The following is a 13,865-nucleotide window of genomic DNA, read 5'->3' on the forward strand; positions in this document are numbered from 1 at the left end:
ATGTTATATTTCTACGTACTTGCATAATGTTTATAAACTTTCGTTTTTATATTTCTGTAAGACCCTCTGGCGACCCTCAAAAACACCCTCGCGACCCTGGGGTTGGGAACCACTGGTCTACACCCTCCAGCAAATCCTCGAAATTGACCTACGTCTTGCAGGAAGCACTCAACCACGGTCTACAACTTGAGTAAGTCCTCGACTATAGTTTGTGCTTTGCACAGCTATATTAAATCTTATTACGGTCTCGCCCCTGCACTTTTTTATGTTAAATGTTGTGTACGTTACTCTGTAGAAATAATGTAAGAATTTATGTTATCATGAAAGACTATGCATGGTTACATTTACTGTATATATTCCGTTATGAAAAATTATAATGTGGTGGAGCGTTATTTGATGTTTAAAGGAATTAAATATGTAAGTGGTTAGAGAGAACCATTCTTACGGCTACGTAAGTGTACGTGTCGGTCGTAGTGACCAGGTCATTCAGTCTTGGTGACTGAGGTTGCCAGCTGAGTCATGGAGGAAAAAGTTGCAGGTCGGTCGTGGTCACCAAGGCAACACAATTCAGTCTCGAGGATCATCAGAGTTGGATTGATCGTGGTGATCAGCAAGGAGTTTGCTTGTGGTAACCGTAAAAATGTCTCCTTGCTGGCAATGACCGTGAGAGACAGTCCAATTGGAGAAATCGGTTAAGACTTCAGAGAATTGAAGGTCTGAATGGTGGGACGTTCCATTTTTGTATGTGATTGGTGGTATATGATATGTGTGTATACCTATTCGTGTAAATATATGTACAAAGAATAGCGATTTATTCCTGATAAACTGACTTGACATTTCACAGTCCACTCGATGTGTTAGGTGCCAAGAAAGGGTCTTGTTTGCATGAAGCCTCTTTGCTGTCAAAATTACAAATTTTCAGGATGAGCAGAGGAGACATGAGCGTGTAGAGGAGACACCTGAATTAGGCGTCAGCCTAACTGTACTAAACCATCGACTGCGCTGTGCACCCTGCAGAAATATCTTGACCACGAAATACATCTTACAGCAAATCCTCGACCACGGTTTACCCCCTGCAGCAAGTCCTCTGCTACAACCTACACCTTACAGCAAACCATCGACCACAGTCTACATCCTGCAGTTTCTGGCCCAGACAACACCACAAGTGTTACGATGATATGGTGAAGGTACTGTACTTCTTGTGCACAAGGGTTTTCAAATGTTGTTGGGAAACTGGACAGATACTACAGCAATTTACAAATGGAAAAATTAATGACTAATGTTCAAAAGAAAGGGCGACAAAGCAGAGATAACCCCTTTTTGTCAAACGCAGGCAAAGTACTTGCATGCATTATGCTTGCAAGACTACCCATATCGCTGAAAAGATCCTTAAGGAATCATAATGTGGTTCCCGAGGGGTGGGATCAACCACAGATATATATTTTGTCCGACAACCTCAAGGAAAATGCTGGAAACAACACAAAATCTTGTATATAGCCTTCATAGACCTTGCAAAGGCTTGATGTGGTTAACCTCCAACTTGAACGCATTGTTTTGTTTTGCTTACTCTAGATACCCTGACAAAGAGGATTAAGAAGAGTTGTAAAAATCGTTACTGTGGTTGTTGTGCTCATTGATATTTTTTCTTGTGCGTTCACACACATTGATCGTCCACCCCCGACATACACACAGTAAGGATAAACATAGGCCACTCTAGAAAAGTAAGTTTACTGAGCAAGCTGAAATATGTTACTTGAAACTCCTTGGACGTTTGTTCAAGTGACAAAATAGAAAATAAACAATTAAAGCTAACTGACAGAGATACATAAGGGATTGAGGGTCGATTACTTCTCATTTCTCCTTCTCAAAATGGATGACGACCCAGACTGGATGAGAAAGGTGGTGCTTGAGGGTCGCCATCCACGGGAGAGCGGTGCACTATACCTTCAATGGTCCTCCACATCGTGTACTCGTCCTCCAGTTCCTGGCAGTGCCTGTTGAGTCTACAATTATCAAGCTCCAAGCGCTGAAGATCGTCACTGAGGCCATCAATGTAGGACTTCTTCTTTTCTCGCGATCTCCTCGAGGGTGACCGGTTGTTTTCGCGGATGTGAAGTCTCTTCTCTTCCGGCGTCATACTCTTGACGCTGGTCTTGGGCTTCCTTTGACGGGGAACACGGTGGTCCCCTGCCACTACCGAACCCATCCCGTCGGTGGTGGTGGAGGGTTCGTTGTCCTGGTAGGGGTCGAAGGAGTCGCACGAGCTCAGGGAGATGGGGGAAGAGAAGGAGGACGGGGTTGTTGTGTCGGAGAGCCTGTGGGGCATGTGGAGGGGGCCCTCCAGAGGAACGGCGGCGGCGGCAGCGGCCTGCCCCCAGTCGCACGTTGAGGCTTCTGCAGTCCGAGCCTGGCAAACGGAGTCTCTCTTCTTCTTGCGGAGCTTGGCGACCTTGGTCTGACTCCTGGGAAGGACGAGTGAAGAGGAGGAGGATCCTTTGACAGGACAATACGGCTCCTGCGGAACAGAAAAGAAAAGACATCATGCGACTGCTTGAGAGATGGGCAGGCACCCTCGTTCACCACACTCTGGGCAATACAACAATGTCACTCTTGCCAAAACGAGGGGCTAGCATCAGTGAAAGGAGAGGGCGACCCTTACCTGCATGGGAAATAGATTGGAGTCTGCCTGACCTCTCGGGGAGTAGTCCAGGCAGGGCCCGACCAGTTGCTCTAGTTTCTCCATTGCTTCTTCAGGAAAGCGCAGGCTGGGGACGTCATCGTCGTCGTCATCGTCGGCCTGGCCTGGGAACAACCTCGGTGGCGTGCATCTTCCCTCGGGGACCTGCCCGTCGTCGGGGTAGCCCTGCGAAGGGCTGCAGTAATATGGGTAATCCATGGCGAGAGCGACCAAAGCGCAGAGGGAGGAACAGCAGGAGCTAGGGGGTGCAAAGAATGGCCGAAGAACAAGGCTGACTGAGAGACGAGAGTAGGGGCCGAGTGAGTGGTGCTAAGCTGGCGGAGAAGGAGGAGAAGACTCTCGGGGGTGTGGTTTGAGGACTCCTATGCTAGCAGAACTTTGAGGACAAGAAGGGCTGCTGCTGCTGCTGCTGCTGCTGCTTCGGGATGTGCGTCTTGCCTCTTCACCGGTTTCCTCGGGTGTCTGCGCAGGAATGACTGTCCTCGGCGCTCGGGAAGATGGCTTATATACGCTCGTCACTCCTGCCCCGGCGCTCCTGTCCCGGTGCTCCTGTCCCGGCGGCGGCGCGGGGAGTTGTAGAACATGTTCACGGATAAAAGGTGGGGGTTGTTATGTGATGGTATCATCGTCACAAGCTAACACTGGAAAAAAAAAGGCTATCCATTTAGGAAGAATAATTAGGGAGAAATTATTCTAATGCTGCATATGGTTGTGTGTATGTGTATAGCAAGGTCCATGTGGTGTATAGCTACGTGTATCTCCGTGAGATGTTAAAGAATCTCGAACCTTTGGAACAATATTTCATCGAAGAGGTGAAGTCCCAGAGCTGGTCAATAAAAGATTTACGAAGAGAACAACAGAACAGAGGAATAAGGAAAATATCAAATTGATCGTCATTCTCTTTTCCTCCCCCGTCATCCCCCCCCCCTCTCTCTCTCTCTCTCTCTCTCTCTCTCTCTCTCTCTCTCTCTCTCTCTCTCTCTCTCTCTCTCTCTCTCTCTCTCTCTCTCTCTCTCTCTCTCTCTCTCTCTCTCTTTCTCTCTCTCTGATTGTGTGCGCTCAATGTTACAATAGTAATTTCGTGTCAATGACCACCGTTTTATCATTATTATTATTATTGTTATTGATATAATTGTTATTGTTATCATTGTTATTGTTATCATTGTTATTGTTATTGGTATTGTTAACATTATTATTGTTGCTGTTATCATTATCATTGTTATTGTTTTCCTTGTTATTATAATTTTATTGTTATTGTTATTGTTATTGTAATTGTTATAATCTTTATTGCTATCGTTGTTATTGTTATCATTGTTATAATTTGTATTGTAATCATTGTTGTTATTATTGTTATAATTTTATTGTTATTGTTATAATTTTATTGTTATCATTGTTATTGTTATAATTTTATTACCATCATTGTTATTATCATTGTTGTTATCCCTGTTATTGTTATTGTTATAATTTTTATTGTTATCATTGTTATTGTTATCATTGTTATAATTTGTATTGTTATTATTGTTGTTATAATTTGTATTGTTATTATTGTTGTTATAATTTGTATTGTTATTATTGTTATTGTTATAATTTTCATTATTATCATTGTTATTGTTATTATTGTTATTGTTACAATTTTATTATCATTGTTATTGTTATCAATTATAATTTTTTATCAATATTATTGTCATTGTTATCAGTTATTGTTATTATTATCATTATTGTTATAACTATTATTGTTATCGTTGTTAATGTTATACTTTTTGTTGTAATTTTTATTGTTATCGTTGTTATTGTTATAATTGTTATTGTTATCATTGCTGAAGAGTATGTTATCGCGTAATATATAATCTTACCTTTACATCAAGGAGAGGCAAGATACCCACCCAGAAGAAGAAGAAGCAGCAGCACCACATGCTGTTGCTGCTGCTGCTGCTGCTGCTGCTGCTGCTGCTTCTTCTTCTTCTTCTTCTTCTTCTCGGGGAGCGTCCTGCTGCTGGTGGTGCTGCTGCTTGTCTCTTATCAGCCTCGTTCTTCGGTCCTCCCGGGAAGTGGGAGACGTGGAGTGGACGGAATGCACGGCGGAGTATGCAGCTAAAGACGCCCAGGACAACTCCGACATAACACGGTGACAAAATATCACGGTGACATTTATTTTCATATATATATATATTTCCGTTTTTCAAAACTCGTATATTTATTCTTATTATAATTCTATTGATTATGTATCGATGCTAATTATTATGTTGTGTTGTTATAATGTGATATACCATAATATGATTTGGTATGGTGTAATATATGGTATATTATATTATATATTATATTGTGTATTATGTCACAGATCGTGTTATGTTGTATTATTATTATATTACTATTATTGTATTATATTATATATATATTATACCGATGCTGTTTGACATGTACTGGAACCAGCCACCAACCACTCCGCAAGGAGGGAACGTGGGCCTGACTCACTACACGGCCAACTTCGACCCAGAGTAACACTCCTCTGAAGAAGCTATTGTAAGCGAAACCGGTCAGGAATAAACTCGATATTCAGATAAAGACCCATGTTTCCCCCTCCACCTTTCCCATACATATATATATATTGGAAAACAGCAAACACCAGATTCAAAAGAAGGCTTTTGAATCTGGTGTTTAATGTTTTCAAATATGGATCACAGATTCCAAATCTTCTCTTACACACACACACACACACACATATATATATATATATATACATATAAATATATATATATATTATATATATATGTGTGTGTGTGTGTGTGTGTGTGTGTGTGTGTGTGTATATAGTATATATATACATATATGTATATATATATATATACATATATATATATATAAGTGTGTGTGTATGTGTGTATGTATATATATACATATATGTATATATATATATATATATATGTATGTATATACATATATATACATGCACACACACACACACATAAATATATATATATATATATATATATATATATATACATATATATATATATATATATTACATGTATACATATATGACATGAGTGGGAAGAGGAAACACAGAAATCTTAATCCGAGTTTATTTTTTACTCTTTTCAAAGATAAGCTTTCTCCAAGGAAAGGTCTACAGGATGAGTGGTGGGCTTTTTGTAAACAGGGACCTTTCCCAGTGGACGGTGCATCCCCTCGTTACCAACATAAGATACAAGGGAAACAGATGCAAACCTTGGCTTGCTGCCTCTCTTGTAAGGGGAAAGCAGCCTTTGATGGATAGATAAATAGTAATTTTGTTGTTTTTGTAGTTATCTATGTAAAGTGAATATATATATTATATATATATATATATATATATATATATATATATATATATATATATATATATATATATATATATATATATATATTAGACCCTTGAAAAACAATGAAAGGTCTTTGAGTCAGGGTGTTTGTTACCCGACGGAAACGAGTGTACAAATGTAGAGTAGTGATCCAAAACAATGATAAATTTAATCGAGGTAATTCTTAATCCTCTTGGAGGTGAGGCAGTCCCCATTTGAATGATAGTGTCTGGCTTGAAGGAATATAAAACAGACGACGACACTTTAGACATGATTAAAAGTACTCTAATTCCATTCGTCTGTAGGGAACTCTCGTATTCATCCTAAACAACTCGACGGCAGTGCCTATTTGAAGGCAAAGGACTGTATCCGGCGGGGAGTGAGTATCCTTGACTGCAGGATTTATAAGAACTCTGTAATCTACCATTCTTGTTATCAGGAGTAAGCCAGCATTTCTTTTTCGTTTTTCCTCACTTATAAAGTCTTCCTTTCCCTCATTTCCATGTGAAGAGACGATGGAGGAGGAGAAGGGAAGATATCTAAAGACATTTGACGTCATTCCTTACCTAAAATAAGATGGGGCAACACCAGAGATCTCACAGTGATAGTAAATAAAGATCTAACATAATTAGATCATTAGACAGGATCCTTACCTGCGTGTTAGAGGGAGAAAAGACAAAAGATGGAGAAATGAAATGGAGAAGTTTGCAGAGATGACGCGGCAGAGATTGGTTCAGGTATGAGAGGGGTCTCTTTTTAGCAGTGGGTGATATATATATATATATATATATATATATATATATATATATATATATATATATATATATATATATATATATATCAATATGCAGATAAATCACAAACAACACTCAATTAAAAAAATACGCAAGTAACCACGAGAACTTGGTAAACGAACGTTTTCGTCTATTTAAGACGTTTTCAGAGGTAGAATATGAACAAGAGAAATAAGGACATTATAGACAGCACTTACAGTGGACCTTCCATAGTTTCTTTTATGTTCTGTATGTACTGTATATAATGTCCTTATTACTCTTGTTTATATTGTACTTTTGAAAATGTCTTAGATAGACGAAAACGTTCGGTTACCAAGTTATCAATTTCCCAGTGGTTACCTGCATATATATATATATATATATATATATATATATATATATATATATATATATATATATATATATACATACATATTCCAAGGCTTTTTCCCCCTTACAAGGGAGGTAGGCAAAAAGGAAAAGGAATAAAATCATTCCCACCCATTCCATCCCTGAATACACTCCACACCCCTCCACCCTCTCTCTTATCTTAGCACCTCCTGGATGACGGGTCATCCGTGCACCTTGTCCACTGCCCTGGGTCAGAAGCAGTGTCGCAAGACACAGCACATCCACAGCAAGGCCGCTTCATTAAATCGGCGACCCCCCCTCTCCATCCTCCCATTGCGTCAAATTTTGCTCACACACACTACCTCACCCCCATTCCCCCGCCCATTCCACCTCATGCAATCACATCATCATCCATATACAACCATTCTCCATTCACCCCTGTCTCCTGTCCTCTCCCGTCCTTCCTCAACAGACATTCCCCTCTTCCCTAAAGCCCCCTTCACCCCATCCATCCACCTCATCCTAGGACGTCCCCTCATGTTCACTCCCTCCACATCTGCCTACCATACATCTTTTACTAGTCTTTCTTCACTCATTCTTTCCATGTGTCCAAACCATCCTAATACTCTTTCATCAACCCTATCTCCCAACACCCTTTCCACCCCCGTTTTCCTCCTCACCTCCTCATTTCTCACTCTATCTAGCCTAGTAACCCCCATCATACTTCTCAGACATCTCATCTCAAACACATTCAAACTCCTTCTCTCTTCCTCTATTCCCTGTGGTGGGGGAAAAGAATACTGCCACCAAGTATTCCCACTTGGATCGTAAGAGGCGAGGAGAAAGGGACGAGGGACGGGGATTGGGACTAGCCATCCTTCTCCTTGTAGCTTGTAGCCCACAGGGGACATTCCTAAAAGAAAAAGTATATATATATATATATATATATCATTTTGACAAAATGTAGTGGCACATTTGTAAATAATAATCACGAAGAACTCGCAGTCGGAATAAAAGGAAACTTAGAAGGTATAACTTCTATATTTCGGCTAATAGCCATAGCCCTCTTCAGGAAAGTATATATATATATATATATATAAATATATACATATATATATATATATATATATATATACATAATGTATATATATATATGTATATGTATGTGTGTATATATATATATGTATATATGCATATAAATATATATATATATAAACAGGTTTATGTATGTATATATATGTGTGTATATATATATATATATACATGTATGTGTGTGTGTATATATTTATATATATATACATATATGATATTATATATAATATATATATACATATATATGTATACACATATATATATACATATATATATATATACATATATATATATACATACATATATATAATATGTATGTATATATATATATATATATATATATCTATAGTGGCGTAGCAACTGTTTTTGCCGCCCAGGGCGGGTGTAAGATTAGTTATTCTTTGATATAAAGCAGGAATACTTAACCTAAAATATTTATCTTCATTGGATATAAAACTGGGGGGTGTCTAAAACAAAAGTTCCTAGTCTAGGATTTTTTCCTAACCTAGGAATTTTGTTTAAAACCTAGGAATATAAAATTCGCCAGGCCATCGATCCTACAACATGGCTGCCGCCATAGACCAACACAAATATTAATTTGCTAGATATCTTAGTTAATTTTGTGCCATTTTATATCAATAAACAAAATAAAGTTCTATCTTACTGGCTTCGGGTTTTACCGGCACTCGTATTTACGTAAATTCACATCATCGTTATGTAATATTTCAATTTATTCTAAAATAGCTGGCAAAATCGCTGAAAGCTAGAATAGCGTCTAAAGCGAATGTAGATTGGTAAAACATTCATAGGCTAAGAAAATTTGCTTTACACACGGTCCTGGTGGTACAGTTGAAAAATCTGTTTAAAAACAGTACCATATTACAACCTTAAAAACTCGTTTTGATATAAAATTTAATTTTTTTGTTAGATTTTTATTATTCTTATTTTTTTCCTATTTTTTTACCCCATCAACATTTCGCCCCCCCAGCCCTCCCTTTGCTACGCCACTGTGTATATAAATATATATATATATATATATATATATATATATATATATATATATATATATATATATATATGTTGTAGCCCATTTATACTTAATAATCACGAAGAACCCACAGTCGGAATAAAAGGAAACCTTAGAAGAATGTGTATATTCTATATTTCGGCTAATAGCTATAACCCTCTTCAGGAAAGGGCTTTCCTGAAGAGGGCTATAGCTATTGGCCGAGATATAGAAGTTATACATTCCTCTAAAGTTTCCTTTTATTCCGACTGTGGGTTCTTCGTGATTTTATGTGTGTGTATATATATATATATATATATATATATATATATATATATATATATATATATATATATATATATATATATATATCAGATGTGCACAGATCGAACCGGAGACGCCAGGAGACCTAGATCAGTGGTTCTCAGCCTATGGTTCGTTGAGCCCTTGTGGGCCACTGTGGTTCACAAATAGGACCATGAATCGAAAACTAGCAATAGGTTGTAGATACACTCGGGTTTTGTTAACTAATAAAGGAATTTCTAGAAGGCTAAAGAACAGCAAGTTATAAGACCCGTGCCCACCTCCCCTCGCCCCATAACTGTCATTTAGACCAAGGGTTCTCATTAGGGGTGAAATTCACCCCCAGGGGTGAATTTTGGGTTTTCTGGGGGTGATTTGTGACCACAGTCAGTTTACGCGGTGAGGGAAGTAATTATAGGTTTTGGCCTATCTGGCCTGTCACCTGGGCTGGATTTATACTAATTTGGGAAAAATGTATACTAATTTGGAAAAAATAAAAGGGTTTTTAGTAATATTTGCATATTATTTAGAATGCACCTTTTGAAACAGACAATCTTGGAAAGGAGGGGGGAATGACATTCTGACAAATGGTGAAAGGGGCGAATGGGCCAAGCAAGGCTGAGAACCCTTGATTTAGACTGATTCGGAATATATTAAATACTCTGTTTCCAAAACTCATGGGAATCATTGTTCGTTAAAGCCCCTTTTCAAGGTAATCGAAAGATGATTTTCTATCTATCTTTTATTTTATTTTATCTATCTTTTTATTTATTTATTTGTTTATTTTTAGGAAAACATTATCTTGTCGACATTAACCAGCGCTTCTTCTTTCCCTGTCGACAAGATTTAAGGAAGACAGCAGCAAGGAGGGGAGTGCATCAGCGAAAAACTATCGGCATTCTTGTCTGAGTGGAGATTAAAGAATGCTACGCGGCTCTGGTCCATAAGGGTGAAACTAACACCCACCTCCGCCTTCTAAAGTCTTGACCGTATAAAATCTATGCCGTCAGTATATCACGCTGGGATGATGAAGTTACCAAGTGTGTAATGTGTGCTGTGTCGTGGCTGTCTTAACTTGATGCCGCATCCGTTCTGTTGTTTCTCGCCCTATGGGTCTAAGCGCTTGGAAAATAAAAAATAGAAAATAAAAAATAAAAAATAAATAAATAAATAAATATATCGACGGCTACTCAGCCCCTCCTGGCGTAGGCCCCTCACCATTTCTTTCAGGCTATTTTATTCAGCCAAGAGAAACTGCACGGGCCTGGACGGGAAATCCGGTCGAGTCCTAATGGGGATGGAGGGAGGGGAGGGGGGCGCCTGTCTGAATCACCCCACTAAAAGAGGAAGAAAAAATAATAATATACCTATGCATTTATTTATGTATTTTATTTGTTATTTACATTATTATAGTTTTTATTTATTATTTTATTATTAATATGATTTTTCTTTCGCATCCGACCTAGATATGGATCAAAAGGTCTCCTGTCGGCATGCTCCGCCTTTGTAATCCTTTGTAAAAATAAACAGATATATAAATGGATAAATAAATAAATAAATTAATAAGTAAGTTAATGAATGAATAAATAAACAAATAAACGTTGATGGCTCTTGCTGCCCCGTCTTTCTACTATGTTTGGTATAATCCCCTTTGGTTGCTGCCGACAAAATTCTCCTAGAAACACAGGACTTCGTGCGGGATGTGGTAGGCCAACACGCACACACACACACACACACACACACACACACACACACACACACACACACACACACACACACACACACACACACACACACACACACACACACACACACACACACACACACACACACACACACACACACACACACACGTGCACATATACTCGTCATCAGTGCAGTATCTTTAAGATTGAGAAACATGTACATGTGTATATACATGAATAAATAGGATTCCCCTCTTTTCGTTACGACGAATCTAGGTGGCCTCCCTCCTGCAGGAATCAGTGCGAGGGCCTCTGGTCCCCCTTGCGGCTCCACCAAGGTCGTCCTCACTTGCATACTTCAGTTCGGTTCCGAGTTCGAGTCTTCAGGAGTAAGTGTCTTCGTCAAGAGTTGCAGCAGGAGACCATGAAGCCCTGAGTTCTCTCTTGGGAAAAGATTTCATAGGGGATTCAAACCGAGGGCGGGGTCCAGGCTACGCCTGCCGGGGGACAGAAGACTTCGAAATGGCCTCCGACAGGAGGGTCGGTCTTCAGGTGTGGGAGTTACCAAGAACCCGGTTCGCTCCCGAGTAAGCCCGGAGGAAAAAAATGCGATCCTATGACACTTGATGTTTTTGCACTTGTTATGAGTGTTCCTTTAGTGAGCTCTGGGGATCACCAATGTGATGTTGCTACTTTTGTAGGTTTTTCATCTAATCAACTTATTCTTATTCTTCTCCTTCTATCTTTCCTTCTTCTTCATCTCCGTTTTCACATTTTTCTTCTTCTTCTTCTTCTTCTTCTTCTTCTTCTTCTTCATCTCCGTTTTCACATTCTTTTTTTCTTCTTCCTCTTCTTCTCCTTTTCCTTCTTTTTCTTCTCCTTTTTCTTCTCCTTTTCCTTCTTCGTTTTCGTCTTCTCATTCCTTTCGTTCATTTTTTTTCTTCTTCTCGTTCTTTTTATTTTTTCTTCCTCCTAACCTCCTCGCTTTTCTTTTCTTTCTCTTGTAAAGCGTCGCAGAGTTCAAGATCTGGGGTCGACAGAACCACTCACCGCCTCACTGTTTACCCTAGTGACTAGGGCCTAGTCTGTCCTCTGTCACCCCTATTGCAACCCGTCCGTGCAGCCAGGAGTTTGCTCTAGTTTGTCCCCTTGTGAACCCCTATCACGACCCGTCCATGCATCCAGGGGTTTACCCTAATCTGTCCCCCTGTGAATCCCTATCGCAGCCAGGGGTTTCTCCTAGTCTTCCTCCTTCAACCCCTGTCGCTACCCTTGCGTGTCTGGGGTTCCCCTGAATCTGTTCCGTAACAACCCCAGTCAAGACCAGGAAGTATTCAAGAATCTGGCCAGCCTGATGAACACCCTTACAACGACGGCTAAGACGACAGGAGCGCCTCGGCAAAGGAGACCTAAGACCTCCTTGAATAATCTGACTCTTGGGGAAAGACGGCTTCAAATTCGCGAACTCAACAACATGCCTTCCAAGTCCTACCGGACACGTGTCTGCTCCTTGATGGGGTCCACCAAAGAGGAGCTCCTCAGCCTCGAGGGCGAGAATGCAAGACTGACCAAACGAGTGCAGGGACTGGAAATTGTTCTCGAGAATTACAAATCAATGGTGGTTTTCCTTGACGACCTAAAGAAGAAGGCCTCCTTATTTGCCGGTTTGAAAGAATCCATTGAAGATGATCTCGACTGTAGCTACTGAGAGAGTCATCTCTGTTCCCTCACTCGTCGGACAGAAAACATTTTGCATTTGTAGTCAGACAAGAACAAAGACTTATTTTCATCGTTCTGGTGTAGTGTTGTGGGTGAAGCTCAGGTATATTCACGATCTCCAACCAAAACATTCGAGTTGATGGAATCAATTATGATTGTCTTAGCTGATTTTTTTCTGTACAAGCACTGCCGGGCAATGGAAAGGTTTTAGCACGAATGGATTTTTTTTCTGTGCATGCAATACCCTGTAATAAGATGGATTTATTATGAATTTATCTTTTCTCTGCGGTCACTACCTTGAAATGCAATAAATTTGTTGCGAATGGATTTTTTTTTCCTGCGCAAGCATTACCCTGCAATTAATCCCAAAATTTGATTGGGCGCAATAAAGAGCGCTGTCCACCTCTTTTTGAACCTTCATGCCAACCGATCCTAGTTTTTTTTTTCCCTCTTTCTTACAAACAAAGAAGCAAAGTCGAACAATATGGAGAATGAGTGAAGTTCAGCCGGATGCCGATTTGAAGTCGAGGACCTACTACAGCGGCTCTCTTTCATGACGTAAAGTTTCTGACGTAGAGTTTCTGACGTAAAGTTTCTGACGCAGTTCCTTTGACGAACTCTTGCGTAGGTGGCATGGTGGTGCCAGCTGTCGCTTTTTCGTCCAGATGGAAACAATAAAATAATGAATAAGCAGAAAGAGAGAGAAATAGATAAATAGATAGATAGATAGATAGATAGATAGATATAGAGAGAGAGGTGAGATAGAGAGAGAGGGAAAGAGGAGAAAAATCAGCCTCCATATGATTTTGTAAAAGATTTGTCAATTTGCAAAGGTCCTTGGTTACAGGGGACGTTCTTCACAGCCACTTGGTGTCAGCCCGCAGCAGACGGAGTGAAAAG

At 39.7% G+C, this 13,865-nt stretch overlaps 1 protein-coding gene across 1 annotated transcript; it reads right to left on the reverse strand.

Annotated features, from left to right (window-relative positions):
- Positions 1–1,767: 1,767 nt before the first annotated feature.
- LOC143036076 (uncharacterized) lies at positions 1,768–3,247 on the reverse strand. Its single transcript, XM_076203333.1, has 2 exons — positions 2,660–3,247; positions 1,768–2,515 (listed from the first exon to the last, which is right to left on the reverse strand). The coding sequence occupies exons 1-2, from the start codon at positions 2,894–2,896 to the stop codon at positions 1,865–1,867; spliced, it is 888 nt and encodes a 295-aa protein (XP_076059448.1). The 5' UTR covers positions 2,897–3,247; the 3' UTR covers positions 1,768–1,864.
- Positions 3,248–13,865: the final 10,618 nt, after the last annotated feature.

The sequence above is a fragment of the Oratosquilla oratoria genome, chromosome 20, assembly GCF_046742065.1.
Source record: "Oratosquilla oratoria isolate Oo_2021 chromosome 20, ASM4674206v1, whole genome shotgun sequence".
NCBI classification, from domain to species: domain Eukaryota; kingdom Metazoa; phylum Arthropoda; class Malacostraca; order Stomatopoda; family Squillidae; genus Oratosquilla; species Oratosquilla oratoria.